This window comes from Ambystoma mexicanum, chromosome 4p (assembly GCF_040938575.1).
Source record: "Ambystoma mexicanum isolate Mex_15411 chromosome 4p, UKY_AmexF1_1, whole genome shotgun sequence".
NCBI lineage: Eukaryota > Metazoa > Chordata > Amphibia > Caudata > Ambystomatidae > Ambystoma > Ambystoma mexicanum.
In genome coordinates this window covers 1,091,539,579-1,091,556,636 of record NC_090927.1, presented here as the reverse complement: position 1 = coordinate 1,091,556,636, position 17,058 = coordinate 1,091,539,579, and the positions used below count along the sequence as shown (strand labels likewise).

Genomic DNA, 17,058 nt, shown 5'->3' with positions numbered 1-17,058 from the left:
TTTACTTTCATCAGCTATTAACTTTGCCCATAAAGTTTCCTTCAATTCAATATTCAACATGTGTAATTGTGCTTCGCTTCATGATTCAACATTCGCAATGTAACATCAAGTTTTCATTCAGTTTGGGGTTCCATATGTGTAATTTAACTTAACTTCAAGTTTTCATTCAATATATGTCATACAGCACTTTGGTATTCATTCGTAGCTCCTAGGAGCACCTCAGCTTTGTGTTACATCTCCTTCCACTCACCAGTCCTCAGTGCTCCTCCTCCAGTAGCTATGTGGCTTCTATTCTGCTTCATAGGCAAGCGGGTCGGTCCCTGTGAGCCCCGCTCACACTCTGGGTACCTCCCAGCACATGCCAGCAACTCTGCTCTCCTTCACGGATGCAGACAACATCCTCTCTTTTATTTCCCTTGCTCACAGCTCCAGCTGCTTTCTCTGGACAACGGAGGCTCCCTCACTTCTGACAGCCTAACGGCCCAACTCACCTTAGGCTCTAAAGGTCTTCTAGGACATTGGTCGGCGTCTTGGCTTCCTTTCAGATCCCACCATGGCTGCCTTCTCCCGATATGGGTCCCCTGTCGCCTCTCCCACACAAACCTCCCTGTTGCCCACTTTGCTGCTCTTTGGCTCTCTTTTTATATACCTTCAACCACTTGACAGGTTCCTGGTGTGGATTCTAAATTGAGCTTACCTGACTATAGTTAAAGCAAAATGCCTGACCTTTAAAACACTCTACAGGCATCTTCTTCGTCTCAGTACTAGAGTGGTGAAATTAGGTTTTAGTGTTTATCACTCCTAGTCACCTCCTAGCCGTCCCAGTACTGTCAGAGGTCAAATGTGAGTAAATAAGGGGAGATGTTTTACAGTAGCCTGTAAAAGCCGGGGGAGGGTTAGGTTGGTATTCAACAGGGAAAGGGCATACCATGTCTCGCCTGCAGGCACCCAACTCCCAATCCAAAGGACCCTCCACCAAGATGATCCTCCCTCGCTTCTCCACCCACAAGTTCAGGAACCAAGAGAAATGGCCTTTCCCTGGCCACCTGAGAAGAGGATCCAGGGGAAGTATGAGTGGGGATTCCCTTAGGTTTCTCACAAACTCTGTACGTACTTCTGGTCTTACGCCCTACTATTTATACATGCAGTTACTTTAAGGGCCTTTGTAAAGGGCTTCTGTCCCTGTCAGATTTCCTTATTCTAATATCGAAAGGTATGGTATTAGAGCATCCAGTTTGCTCTTTGTGTTAAACTCACAGTCCCAAGGAGAAAGCACCCAGCTTGCTTCTTGAATACTTAGTCTTATGTAATTATCGTTCAGCTCCTGTCTTGACTCACCTTGGGGATTATTCCTTGCTCCTAGAGATAGTGCGAGCAATTCCTTTTAAGTATGTCTTCCTCCCCCTTGCCTATGGGTTTAGGTTGCCAGCAAATATTTATCACCTTTTCTTAGGGTATTTCCTTGAGCATGGCAGCGAGAATTTCTGTGCCAAGGTTATTCTGTTCCATGGGCCTATGCAATGTCTGGGTTACAGTTTCCAGATAGCTTTCTGCTGCTTTTCTTCTTTTGGTACTGCACTCAAGAAGTGTCTGAGTGAATGCCCCCAGTAAACCTTTAGCAAGGGGTTTTCCGTTGGTTCTGATCTTTGCAAAGGTTCAGGTTATAGCCTCAGCACACTTGTGGCTCTTGCTCCCTCCAGCTCGTTCTCGAAGGTCACCTGCCTGAATATGGCATTTCCTCCCAAAACTCTCCTGATTGGTTCCCTACTCGCCCTCTGCTTGTTCCCAGGGTTTGTTTTTGATGTTTTGTGTGTTTTAAGTAATTGCTGTATGAGCACTTGTTTAGCTTCCTTGCTGCAGTAATTGATGACACCCATACCCCCATTGGGAGTTGGCTGAGGATTTAAAGACTTGATCCATCCTTTTGGAGTCAAGTGGAAATGTCAGGTTGTCGGGCAGATCCATGCCATGGTGGCCTCTCTCCCACACCAGTCCTCACCTTTGATTCCTTTCATTGTGTGTCTGCTGGGCATCAGGATTTGGGACTCAACACAAGAATTTGCAGGGGAACAATAATGTTTCTGAATATGTGTGTGAAACCGCCCCCTTCCAGCCTTCTCTTTTCTAATTGGGCCAAACAGAACTTGTTCCCCTTATAACTCAGGGCCCTTCCCTCTGTCAAGAGTCAGGATGGATTGGATTCCTTGGGATGGTTGATTGTGTGTTGGTAGGGGAACTAAGGGGATCCCCTGTCATCAGACCTACTAGGGTAATAGGTACAGATAGACTCTGAGAGACCCCTGTACACTTTTTCTTGGTAGCACATCACATCGTTTTGGGCCATCCCTGTCCCCTAGATTGCCCCTGTCCCTGTAGGTGGCTAGTCCATTTTGACTTAATCACAATAAATAGATACATTGTTAGACAAAGTAGAAAAGTACAAAGATGACTACAATATGTATTTGGGTATTCCATAGGTAGATATATATTAGAATTTGTTGAAAGAGTGACATAGGAAGAGATACGTCTAGATAGGCAACATATGTTGGTACTCCAACTGGCATACATGTTGATATAGTAGTTGTCTGTTGGCCTCGCACAGAGAGCTAACACTTAGTTATAGGTCCTCCTGAGTGGGCCTACTGAGTGAGGAAGGTTATTTGGCCATCTGCATTCTCAGTAGAGGGGTTAGCACAATTTTGCCAAATATAGGACAAAAGAAAGATACATAAGAGTAGACAAGAGGTATACAAAGGTAGATATGAAGTGAGTTAGAATTAAAGACATAAAGCGATGGATGCATGCTGCCATCTTGACTATCAATCTAAACCTTCAATAAACATTAAATACATTTGTTCAGTTTAAAACTACCGCTGAATCTAAGACACCATGTCACTATTAATGATTTTCAGTGGTCATTTTAGCAGTGCAGGAATGTGGATCAAATATTTTCCCTGAGATAATATACCGAAGTGATTTCCGAAACCATGGGTAAAAGAAACCATATATCAATGGGTTGCAAGTTGAGTTTATGTACCCAAGCCAGTTTAATGCATCAAACAAGTCTTCTGGGGTGGAAAACTTCAAGAAAGGGTCAATTAAAATGACAATGAAAACAGGCAGCCAGCATGACAGGAAGACACCCATAACTATGCCCAGTGTCTTTGCTGCTTTCCGGTCTGTTTTCTTGGAGAGATTGTGATTTGTTTCATCATCCGACTTTGCAGACATTTTACTGATAATTTGTGCATGTTTTTTGGATACTACAAAGATTTTTACGTAAATTCCCACCATGACCGATCCCGGAGCAAAGAAACATGCTATGAACATCACAATGCTCCACAATCTGTTGAATGTAATTGGACACAAACTGAAGCAGGCAACGAGGAGTTCATATCCCTCTATCCCGGAAACATGGGAGTCTGTTATAACCACACCAAAAGCAAAAATGGCAGGTACCGACCAACAGAACACCACCAATCCCCTAATCACAGGCATCGTCATTTTGTTGGAATAGTGCAGTGGGTCACACACAGCATAGAATCTGTCAACAGCAATTGAACAAAGGTGGAAGATGGAGATAACACTGAGCATTAGGTCAAAGCTGTAATGTATTCTGCAAAACATGTCACCAAATGGCCAGCATTTTCCCACGGATCTGACCAGGCTGTAGGGCATGATGATGAACCCCACGAGAAAGTCTGTGGCTGCCATTGAGAGGATGAGGAAGTTTGTTGGCGAGTGCAGCTGTTTGAAGTGAGAGATGGAGACCATCATTGCGAGATTTCCAAAGACGGTGATCATGATAGATATGATCAGAAAGCAGTACATGAGGGCTTGCACACTTAATGGCCTGATATGGCTGGGGCAGGGTGAGGAATAATTTCCAAACTGAGAGCAGTTGACTGACACCTTATTGGAATCAGAAATGTCCATAGTCTTTCTCCTTGCAAAGACTATCAAGAATGATCGCCTTTCTCCTGCTTCTTTTATGTGAACAGTTTGAAGTACTCTAGGATAGATAAAATAAATATTAGTTGTTTTCATTACATCATATGTACAAGAAAAAACTAGAACGCTGGACATTTAATGAAGTCATGTTTTTTCACTAGCTGAAGTTCAGAGACAAATAAAATAGTAATTCAATGTTTTGGTTGAAAAACTCATCTAGGAACCAAGGGAATAACATAGTAATAATAAAGAGTATATCTTTAAAACTGTTTCAAGGATGGGTCGACACTTTGCGGCTCTCTAGCTCCTTCCCAGCACCTGGGGATGCTGATTCCAGTGATCATATTCTCACAATTAATGTTTAGAACTATCTGCCCCTCCAGGGAAGCCCTAGCCTATGGATATGTCATCCAGGGTTGATAGTCGACATAAAGCCCAAACCTACTCTCAACAACACCTCTAGCCTGCTGGTAAACCCTATTTTTCCTACAAAACAAGACTTGGCCAACCAATGTTCCCCAAAACTAATCTCTCAATGTCCAGCCCTACTCTAAAAACAAATATCAACAATGCTTCCCTGGGCAGTCCACAGCCAGCGAGTACTCACAGTTATGATCTATCTACTATCTCATCTGACTTTATCCAGACCTTTTCCATGTTATCTCTATTTCTTCTCTGGACATTTCTACGTTTCTTTAGTTTCTTCTCAGTGACCTACTTCATCACAAGCCAGGGTACTTGCTCCTTCTCCTGTCTTGCACTTGTGTGGTGGCTCCCTTTCTTCGAGCACATCACATTCATCTTCTCTTGCTGTACGGAATACCTCTCCCCCACTCAATCTGGGTGCCTGCTAGGCAGTCAATATTCTCACCCTCGTGTCAGAGGTCCCTTCTTGGGTAGACCCTTGCTGTGGGCTCCACCCCCTTTACACTGCGGACGCTTGTGGCATGCTCTCGGCCTTCATCCTGGCAGTATCTCTGCTGAGGTACTGCCAGCAGGTAAGCTACCTCATTCCAGGTAGCGATTTCCTATTTCCTCAGGGACTTGAGACTGACAAGCTTGCAACTTTTCCTGGTTTCTTCGGCCCTTCATATACACCTGGGATGGTGGTAAGCGGGTGCAGGACTGGTCTATCCCGTGAATGGCTTGTCTCCGGTTCCCCGATTAGCCCCCTATACATTGGGTTCTTCATTAAGGCTAGGCGGTTGATTGACTTTGTTATTCTTAATTGCCTGTTTTGTGGCTTTAAATATGGACAGTCCCATCAGTGTCCTCTAGGAATTCTTAATCTGGCAGAACAGTTCATACTTCTCTGTCTCTCTTCTCTGGCCAGTTTGGCCCATACGTTGTGCACATTGGTTTGGTCATCACCATCCTCGCAGTTCAGTATCCTGTTTCGCACAATGCACATTATAACTTAGTTTAGGCCATTCCCCTGTAGTATCCTGGGACTGAATACTATGTGACATGTGCCTGTCCATTGTTCCACTGTACCAGGAGATGTAATCTATGCTACAGCAGGATGATTTCAGTGCATGGCCCTATACATGCCCTGGCCAATGTTCTTTGCACTCAAGGTCGGTTTTGTGCCATGCCCTTTAGATTCTAACCCACACATCTATGTTCAAGATTGTTAGTCAAACTAAAGTCTGCTGTCCATACAGCATATGATGTCCTTGCAGAGGCTCTGCCCCCTGCACCTCTAAACCACAATGCTTTGGAAGCATTGGCGGCAGCCATGTGCTCGTACCATTGCATATGTTCATTGCAAATCTAAAAATAGTGGAAGTAAGTATTCAAATACAAAGAAATTCACCTGTGAGCTTTGGTTATGAATCTCTAAGATTTGGATTTTCCTCTTGAGTCACATACCTATTCAAAAATATTTTCATGATTTGTTCAGACACATTCTGTCATTGTCTAATAAAAGATTTTAGGATGGGTAACCGCACAAATAAGGCAGCTTTATAGTTGAACAATTTTAAAAGCAAAAGGCTTGTTGGGCCTACGGGTTTCTCCTAAATCTCAAAATGGAATAGCTACACCACAGTGTCAGGTATGAAAATTAAGGGATATTTTTAATCACTCACTAGATAGAGAGGGTCTCCCCCAATGGTATGCCTTTCCTCAGGTTAGCTTACTTTACTAACACAAATTGTAAACCATGGTTCTAGGCTCTATTTGCATCTCTATAATGATTGCAAATTAGGGGATATCAATTTTTTTACAATGCTAATCAGTATCGGATATGCAAAATCAGAAACAACTATTGACAGTATGAGTTGTGTTGGTAGTGATCATAGGGTTATGCGGTAGTGTTGGTTGGCAGTTAGGCAGATGTTAGAGAAGGGTTGAGCTGATGGAAGAGTACCTCTCAGTATTGGTGGTGTCCTTGACGTTGGTCTTTTCTCTCTTATCAGTGTTCAAGACCTTGTGCAATATGTTGCCCTCACGCCAGAGAATGTGACTGTTGGGTCTAAGTTAAGTCACAAGGCCTGATATGAAACTTATAAACAGAAGAAATTGTCCAGAGAAAAATATTTATAGTAATATATCAAAATGTATTTAGAGTGATTAGCTATTTTAGGCATATTTTGCTGCTGCTTTGCTATGTTGAATTGATTAGTGTTTAATAATTTGTGATTAATTTACTATTTTCTCATTTTTGTATCACTCTAAATAAATTTTGATATATTACTATAAATATTTTTCTCTGGACAATTTCTTCTGTTTATGATGTTGTAATAATACTCTAGTCCAGAGGCTAGAGTTTTCCTGCTTCCTTCATGTTTTTTACTGATACGAAACTTAATCAGTCGATTCATGCATAATGTGTATGATGTCTAAAAGTGTAGAGTTGTCTATGGACAAGAATCATTGAAAGCGATCAACACACAGTCTATAAGGTGCACCACTGCCAAAGTGCAAGAGAGATAGAAACCACTCACAGTAAAGTCTATGAGTTGTCTAAATCCAGAAATCATGTAACACATTCATGTAAAGTCTATGAAGTACAGAGTTGCCTAAGTTTAAGAGACATTAAAATTACTCAGAATGAAGTCTTTCAACAGAGGAACATTGGTCTAAATTCAAGCGTCAACAAAAGAATCCAGAGGTTCGACCCTGGTGAACCGTTGTCTAAGCCTAACAGCCATTAGGAGGATATAATATGAAGCTTATGGGGAACCCACATTACATTAAAATTTCAAATAGGATTACCAACGGAGCCTGATATGGATCAGAATCAGACCCAAGAAGAAGAACACTGACCTGCATGGGAAGATGGAAACAGCCATAATGCATATGCATCAATTCTGTGCCCCTGACTTGCTTTTAGACGATAGTCAAGATGAGGGGTTATCTGCCACAATGTATCCAAGGGCACAATGACACAGGCAAGAGCCAGTGCCACAGTCACAACACCAATGGCAGACACGCTGATTCCATTGATCCCTGCAGTAATGCAATCCTGCTGGACAGCAAGGGACAATACATGAAAGCAACATAGAGATAGACAGGGAACAGTGGGAGGTGTTGCAGGTGGAGGGCGTGTTTAAGGCGTTCTTGGAAACTCCCTCAAATAGGATCGTAAGGAAAATTGGGGGAATGAGGGGCTATGGGATAGAACAATCGTCACTCTGATGTATGGCCCACAGGAGCAGACAAGAACATGTTCTTGTGGACTGCTAACTAGCGTGATATAGTAAGTTAAATGGTTTTGTTCTGATCTGCACCAGACCTTCAAACCTCAGAGAGCAAGGCACTAATTCCAGCTTCAGTTCTCCTTGTTCTACAACAAAATGTGTTGGGGTGGAAAAATCAAGGGTGTTGGAGGCACTTGATCAAGAGACAGGGGCACTAACCTCTGCTTCCCTATCGCCAGAAGAAATTACCTAAGGAGCACAAACCCGTACTAAGGTGATTAGGATGGACAACTAAGAAAAGGGAAGTACACCGTTCAGATAGCAGTTGTACTTCCAGAAGTCTCAGCTCTATTTGATTTAGCTCACTACTCGCTTCTTGAAAGTGCTTGGGATATAGCACCCTGCTCCATTCTGAACAAATTCTAGGTAGGGATTTAGCACCCTGCTGGCTTCTTGACTATTTTAGGGATACAGTGCTCTGCTCATTTCCTGGCAATTGTAAGGATATAGTGCTCTGAAAGCTTCTTTGCGATTCTAGGTGTAGGGGCCCTGCTTGCTTCTTTTCAAATTCTAACCAGCAAGTATTTCTTTGCCACACCCGCTTAGGTACTTACCTTTAACACACTTCTACCAGCAATCATTATTTTCCCCTTGCTTTAGTTTTTTTAGGATATGATATTCATACCCACCAGGCTCAGGTTTCCCTCCTGCGCTAAACTATTCATCCCTTAGCAGGATTTAGATTTTCTTACTTCATGTCCAGCTCCTGTAAGGGTCTCAGATATCACCTTCAGTAGGTTTGCAATACTCTAAGCAACATTGGGTGTTTTCTCAGCCACTGTTTGGCATAAAACTGACCAGGACGAAGGAGTTGAGCTATAGCTTGCTCGTGTCTATATTTTAATGTCTGAGATATGGCTTTAAGTAAACTTACAGCCCTTCTTTCTAAACCACTTCCTGCTCTTTCTGTATCTAGGTCAGTAGTTCAGACTGTAACTAATTATAGTTCTGTCTGTGTATTGTATAGCTCCTTTATATTCTGCCAGGCTCCATATTGGTGCCCTTCATGCCTTGTTATCTGTTTGTCTTTTGATTGGCTGTGCTGCTGTACCCCAATGGTTTCCTCAGATGTTTCCTTTTCTCCTTAAGTTTTGCAACTGACAGTTTTCACTTTCACACTCTCTGATTGGGTACAAATGCCCCCCCCCCAACCCTTATGGCAATGACTCAACTCACTGATTCAAACCCTAGTCCACTATTCTGAAGTCAGACAGAAGAGCCTAGTCATCAGTTCGATTCCTCAGTGCAGTGTTGGGCCCACTTTGCTGCTATGCCACAAGCCAAACTGTCAAACCACTTGCTGTCTTCCATTTCATCACGAGGTAGCTCCTTGCCATTCAACAGAATTGGGAACATTGGTAAAAAACAAATCCAAAAGTTACTATGTCCTCCCTGTGCACAACTCAATGTAGCAGTTTGAGTATGTGCATGCCAATGTTAGGTCTTGAACCTGAAACCTTGCTTTTGGTGAACTCAACTCATGCTCCAACATCTGAGTCATTGGGTCTCCCCTTCAGAACACATAGCTTTTGACATGGTGGTCAAAGGTGTAATGAATCTAGATGCATCTGGGAACTAGCAATGTTGGTTGGGATAAAAAAACATGTGTGGGTATCTCTCTTAGTGTCATTTGTAATGGAAATACAGATAGAACCATATTAGTAAACAGTCCCATATGTGCTCCCAATGCACAATTCAATCTAGTAGTTTGAGTATATTCATGTCAATGAGGGGGTTTGAACCTGCAACATTGTCATTGACGAACCAAGGCTCAGACATCCGAGCCATTGGGTCTCCACTTGAGAACGAATAGCCTTTTGCATTATGGCATGGTGGTCAAAGGTGTAATGAATGAATATGCACCTGAGAGCTAGAAATGTTGGTTGGAATAAACATTTGTTGGTCTCTCTTTCTGAGCCGTTTGTAATGGAAATAAAGATTAAAAATATATAATTAAAACAGTTTAAGTATTATCTTGCCAATGAGGAAACTTGAACATGCAACCTTGTCATTGATGAACCCATTCTCTAACCACAAAGCCACTAGCCTCTGTTTTCCTGTCGTCAGAGAAATGTACCTAAGGAGCACAAACCACTACTAAAGTGATCAGGTTGGACAACTAAGAAAAGGGAAGTACACCGTTTCAGATAGAACTTGTCCATAGAAAAGATGGCGTTTGACTTAGTATAGAAGATAATCTCATATAAGTAGATCTTGCTGCTGGTATAGGGCGTTCCTCATGGGAATGAGAGTCCTTGTGGTCCCACTTGTCCATTCCCCCAGGAAGGGTCTTGCGGAGCAGGCTTACCTCCCTAGCACTACAAAACAAATACATATACAGAGAGAGAGTAGCGAGAGAGAGAGAGAGAATTGAGAATGTTTTTCGAGAGTGAGAGAAAAGTGAAAATATTTTTTTTAATAAAGTTAAGGTTACTTTCAAACTAAAATAGTCTGCATATTTTGAAAATACCATTGTTAAGGTTTAGCATATTATTAAACATAAAAGCAACAGTAAAGATACCATAAAATAAAAACAGTAAAACCAGAATTGTTGGATCTTTCACACATTAACACCAATCCAAAACAGTGTGTGAGTTGCTGTGCTCATAAATTAATGGCGTTTTGTGATTTGGTTATATATTGCTGCGGTATGCTCTTTTCGTCTTAGGCTGTGAATTTTAGTCGTAGTTTTCCGTGAAAATTGGTATGAAGATGATAGTAAGACATTCTGTTGGGTACAAATTGGTTTAGCAATTGTGTGTTAATAGGTGGATAATCTCTTTATTTTACTTTAATGGTTTATACCGTGCAAACAATGGACCGTAGGCTTAATGGCACGAATAACACAAGAGACTAACAAACACATCAGAATCATTAAACCAGGGGCTAATCCAGAGAGAGAGCAGATTAAGCAAATAACAGAGTTTTTAATTTCTTCCTGAAGAGTTTAGTAGATTTCAGTCCTCTGAGATCCAGAGGAAGACCATTCCATGCTCTTGGGGCTGTGTTTTGAAAGGCTCCTTTCATGGCTTTAGTGGTGTTACATCTGGGGGGCCAGCTGTTCCGTATTATTGTATCCAAGAGATCTCAAGTGTGTTTTCTCTGTAAGCAATTCCTGTAGATAGGTAGGCATATCGCCCAATCAGCTTTTATGTGTTATTAACAGAAAGTGATATAGTAGCTTCGATTCAATTGGGAGCCAGTGCAGACTACGTCTGGCCTCCGAGACGTGATCTTTCCAAGCAATTCCAGTAACCACTCGAACTGCACTATTCTGTATCACCTGTAAACGATTTCAGTCCACTTTATTGATACCATACAACAGACTACAGCAGTAGTCGATTTTGGCACCCGCTATGGCCCTGGCAATGGTCTCGGCATTAGATTGTGTAATAAATGGTCAGAGATGAGCCAAAAGCTTGATGTAATTAGTAGAGGACGAGACCAAGCTACCAACATGAGCTTTCATGCTTAAGTGCTGTTCAAGGAAAACGCCAGGCATCTTGACCTTCTTTTGAGTGGTAATTCTAGTGCCCCTATGCGAAAACTCTCATATGCAGGTCCCAATTTCCCATCTGACTGTACGTCTATGTTTTGAGGTCACACAAAGTAAGGCATGATTGCAGCTGAATGTTTTGATGTGATTTAATGTAAGGTGCATATTATTCATATAGGTTAGATTTTGATGTGGTGTGTTTTCGAAACGTATTTCACATTTGGTATGTATGTTTTGTTGTATGATTATGTTAATTTATTTTGTCGTTTTGTAAGGGTGTGTTTAGGTTCCAACAATGTTTTACATTTTATGTTATGTTTACTGTTAATGTTACCCTTCACTTTAATAATGTGTTAATCCCTAACATCGATATTTCTGTTTTTTTTTACTTTTTAGAGTGTAACCTTAACTTCAAAAATAAATGTCAATTTTAATTCTATTTTTTTTAAATCTTGATAACTTAACCCTTTCAAGGAACACTTGAGTGTGTGTATAGTAACTTTAATGTTGCTATTGCAAACGTTCGTAGACCACCTTTTACAGATAGTAACGTTAATTGTTTTTCAAGATTGTATTGTTTGCTTGGGCTACAGCATAGGTGCACTTTAGCAAATGGTATGAAAGGGTATTATGTGGCAAAAGAAACAAGATATAAAGCTACAACAATATGTTAGTCAAATAGCAAATATAAACACCAAAAATATGTCATTTAGCAATGTTTGTTAGATGAGTTTTCCTCTCATATGTTTGTATGTTTAAATGTTCATAAAGCATGTTATACTTTACAAAAGAAATATGAAGCTACGGCCATTTGTTTATCAATGAACGTCTACTAATGACAAAACTGGTGGCAATGTCACTGCTTTGTATTTCATATATTTTTAGATTAATTAGTTGGAAAGTATTTGCTTTATCCATGCTCGTCATTCCATATATTTTAACAAAATTGATAAGTGATAGGAAACGAAGGTACAACAAGTTGTTTGCCAGTGAACAGGTACAAAGGGAAAGAGGCTTTACTTTTATTTTGTAATTTTTGTTCATTTGAGATGGCTCATTTTAGCTCTGACCATTTGTTTGTGAATGAACAAATGCAATCAGCAAAACTGTTGGATTTTATAAAGCTTGTTGTTTCCAACATTTTTACTCTAGTGTTTAAACATAGTAATTGAAGTTACAAACTTTTGTTTGGCAATGCACAACTACAAATGACAAAACTATTGGCTTTACCAATGATTGTTATTTCATCCATATTTACACAAGTGAGTGGTCATAGTAAATGAAGCCACAGTCAACCTCAAAGCCTACATCTATTGGATTGGCCAATGCTTGTTATTTCATCCATATTTACACAAGTGAGTGGTCATAGTAAATGAAGCCTACATCTATTGGCTTTACCAATGCTTGTTATTTCATCCATATTTACACAAGTGATTGGTCATAGTAAATGAAGCCTACATCTATTGGCTTTACCAATGCTTGTTATTTCATCCATATTTACACAAGTGATTGGTCATAGTAAATGAAGCCACAGTCAACCTCAAAGCCTACATCTATTGGATTGGCCAATGCTTGTTATTTCATCCATATTTACACAAGTGATTGGTCATAGTAAATGAAGCCTACATCTATTGGCTTTACCAATGCTTGTTATTTCATCCATATTTACACAAGTGAGTGGTCATAGTAAATGAAGCCACAGTCAACCTCAAAGCCTACATCTATTGGATTGGCCAATGCTTGTTATTTCATCCATATTTACACAAGTGATTGGTCATAGTAAATGAAGCCTACATCTATTGGCTTTACCAATGCTTGTTATTTCATCCATATTTACACAAGTGATTGGTCATAGTAAATGAAGCCTACATCTATTGGATTGGCCAATGCTTGTTATTTCATCCATATTTACACAAGTGATTGGTCATAGTAAATGAAGCCTACATCTATTGGATTGGCCAATGCTTGTTATTTCATCCATATTTACACAAGTGATTGGTCATAGTAAATGAAGCCTACATCTATTGGCTTTACCAATGCTTGTTATTTCATCCATATTTACACAAGTGATTGGTCATAGTAAATGAAGCCTACATCTATTGGCTTTGCCAATGCTTGTTATTTCATCCATATTTACACAAGTGATTGGTCATAGTAAATGAAGCCTACATCTATTGGATTGGCCAATGCTTGTTATTTCATCCATATTTACACAAGTGATTGGTCATAGTAAATGAAGCCTACATCTATTGGATTGGCCAATGCTTGTTATTTCATCCATATTTACACAAGTGATTGGTCATAGTAAATGAAGCCTACATCTATTGGCTTTACCAATGCTTGTTATTTCATCCATATTTACACAAGTGATTGGTCATAGTAAATGAAGCCTACATCTATTGGATTGGCCAATGCTTGTTATTTCATCCATATTTACACAAGTGATTGGTCATAGTAAATGAAGCCTACATCTATTGGCTTCACCAATGCTTGTTATTTCATCCATATTTACACAAGTGATTGGTCATAGTAAATGAAGCCTACATCTATTGGCTTTACCAATGCTTGTTATTTCATCCGTATTTACACAAGTGATTGGTCATAGTAAATGGAGCCTACATCTATTGGATTGGCCAATGCTTGTTATTTCATCCATATTTACACAAGTGATTGGTCATAGTAAATGAAGCCTACATCTATTGGATTGGCCAATGCTTGTTATTTCATCCATATTTACACAAGTGATTGGTCATAGTAAATGAAGCCTACATCTATTGGCTTTACCAATGCTTGTTATTTCATCCATATTTACACAAGTGATTGGTCATAGTAAATGAAGCCTTCATCTGTTGGATTGGCCAATGCTTGTTATTTCATCCATATTTACACAAGTGATTGGTCATAGTAAATGAAGCCTACATCTATTGGCTTTACCAATGCTTGTTATTTCATCCATATTTACACAAGTGATTGGTCATAGTAAATGAAGCCTACATCTATTGGATTGGCCTATGCTTGTTATTTCATCCATATTTACACAAGTGATTGGTCATAGTAAATGAAGCCTACATCTATTGGCTTTACCAATGCTTGTTATTTCATCCATATTTACACAAGTGATTGGTCATAGTAAATGAAGCCTACATCTATTGGATTGGCCAATGCTTGTTATTTCATCCATATTTACACAAGTGATTGGTCATAGTAAATGAAGCCTACATCTATTGGCTTTACCAATGCTTGTTATTTCATCCATATTTACACAAGTGATTGGTCATAGTAAATGAAGCCTACATCTATTGGATTGGCCAATGCTTGTTATTTCATCCATATTTACACAAGTGATTGGTCATAGTAAATGAAGCCTACATCTATTGGATTGGCCAATGCTTGTTATTTCATCCATATTTAAACAAGTGATTGGTCATAGTAAATGAAGCCTACATCTATTGGCTTTACCAATGCTTGTTATTTCATCCATATTTACACAAGTGATTGGTCATAGTAAATGAAGCCTACATCTATTGGATTGGCCAATGCTTGTTATTTCATCCATATTTACGCAAGTGATTGGTCATAGTAAATGAAGCCTACATCTATTGGCTTTACCAATGCTTGTTATTTCATCCATATTTACACAAGTGATTGGTCATAGTAAATGAAGCCTACATCTATTGGATTGGCCAATGCTTGTTATTTCATCCATATTTACACAAGTGATTGGTCATAGTAAATGAAGCCTACATCTATTGGCTTTACAAATGCTTGTTATTTCATCCATATTTACACAAGTGATTGGTCATAGTAAATGAAGCCTACATCTATTGGATTGGCCAATGCTTGTTATTTCATCCATATTTACACAAGTGATTGGTCATAGTAAATGAAGCCTACATCTATTGGATTGGCCAATGCTTGTTATTTCATCCATATTTACACAAGTGATTGGTCATAGTAAATGAACCCTACATCTATTGGCTTTACCAATGCTTGTTATTTCATCCATATTTACACAAGTGATTGGTCATAGTAAATGAAGCCTACATCTATTGGCTTTACCAATGCTTGTTATTTCATCCATATTTACACAAGTGATTGGTCATAGTAAATGAAGCCTACATCTATTGGATTGGCCAATGCTTGTTATTTCATCCATATTTACACAAGTGATTGGTCATAGTAAATGAAGCCTACATCTATTGGCTTTACCAATGCTTGTTATTTCATCCATATTTACACAAGTGATTGGTCATAGTAAATGAAGCCTACATCTATTGGATTGGCCAATGCTTGTTATTTCATCCATATTTACACAAGTGATTGGTCATAGTAAATGAAGCCTACATCTATTGGCTTTACCAATGCTTGTTATTTCATCCATATTTACACAAGTGATTGGTCATAGTAAATGAAGCCTACATCTATTGGCTTTACCAATGCTTGTTATTTCATCCATATTTACACAAGTGATTGGTCATAGTAAATGAAGCCTACATCTATTGGCTTTACCAATGCTTGTTATTTCATCCATATTTACACAAGTGATTGGTCATAGTAAATGAAGCCTACATCTATTGGATTGGCCAATGCTTGTTATTTCATCCATATTTACACAAGTGATTGGTCATAGTAAATGAAGCCTACATCTATTGGCTTTACCAATGCTTGTTATTTCATCCATATTTACACAAGTGATTGGTCATAGTAAATGAAGCCTACATCTATTGGCTTTACCAATGCTTGTTATTTCATCCATATTTACACAAGTGATTGGTCATAGTAAATGAAGCCTACATCTATTGGCTTTACCAATGCTTGTTATTTCATCCATATTTACACAAGTGATTGGTCATAGTAAATGAAGCCTACATCTATTGGATTGGCCAATGCTTGTTATTTCATCCATATTTACACAAGTGATTGGTCATAGTAAATGAAGCCTACATCTATTGGATTGGCCAATGCTTGTTATTTCATCCATATTTAAACAAGTGATTGGTCATAGTAAATGAAGCCTACATCTATTGGCTTTACCAATGCTTGTTAGTTCATCCATATTTACACAAGTGATTGGTCATAGTAAATGAAGCCTACATCTATTGGATTGGCCTATGCTTGTTATTTCATCCATATTTACACAAGTGATTGGTCATAGTAAATGAAGCCTACATCTATTGGCTTTACCAATGCTTGTTATTTCATCCATATTTACACAAGTGATTGGTCATAGTAAATGAAGCCTACATCTATTGGATTGGCCAATGCTTGTTATTTCATCCATATTTACACAAGTGATTGGTCATAGTAAATGAAGCCTACATCTATTGGCTTTACCAATGCTTGTTATTTCATCCATATTTACACAAGTGATTGGTCATAGTAAATGAAGCCTACATCTATTGGATTGGCCAATGCTTGTTATTTCATCCATATTTACACAAGTGATTGGTCATAGTAAATGAAGCCTACATCTATTGGATTGGCCAATGCTTGTTATTTCATCCATATTTACACAAGTGATTGGTCATAGTAAATGAAGCCTACATCTATTGGCTTTACCAATGCTTGTTATTTCATCCATATTTACACAAGTGATTGGTCATAGTAAATGAAGCCTACATCTATTGGATTGGCCAATGCTTGTTATTTCATCCATATTTACACAAGTGATTGGTCATAGTACCAATGCTTGTTATTTCATCCATATTTACACAAGTGATTGGTCATAGTAAATGAAGCCTACATCTATTGGATTGGCCAATGCTTGTTATTTCATCCATATTTACACAAATGATTGGTCATAGTAAATGAAGCCTACATCTATTGGCTTTACAAATGCTTGTTATTTCATCCATATTTACACAAGTGATTGGTCATAGTAAATGAAGCCTACATCTATTGGATTGG

At 39.2% G+C, this 17,058-nt stretch overlaps 1 protein-coding gene across 1 annotated transcript; it reads right to left on the bottom strand.

Moving 5' to 3' along the window:
* Window positions 1-2,898: 2,898 nt before the first annotated feature.
* On the bottom strand, window positions 2,899-3,936 carry LOC138452901 (trace amine-associated receptor 3-like). Its single transcript, XM_069605246.1, has one exon. The coding sequence runs from the start codon at window positions 3,934-3,936 to the stop codon at window positions 2,899-2,901; it is 1,038 nt and encodes a 345-aa protein (XP_069461347.1).
* Between the last annotated feature and the right edge of the window lie 13,122 nt (window positions 3,937-17,058).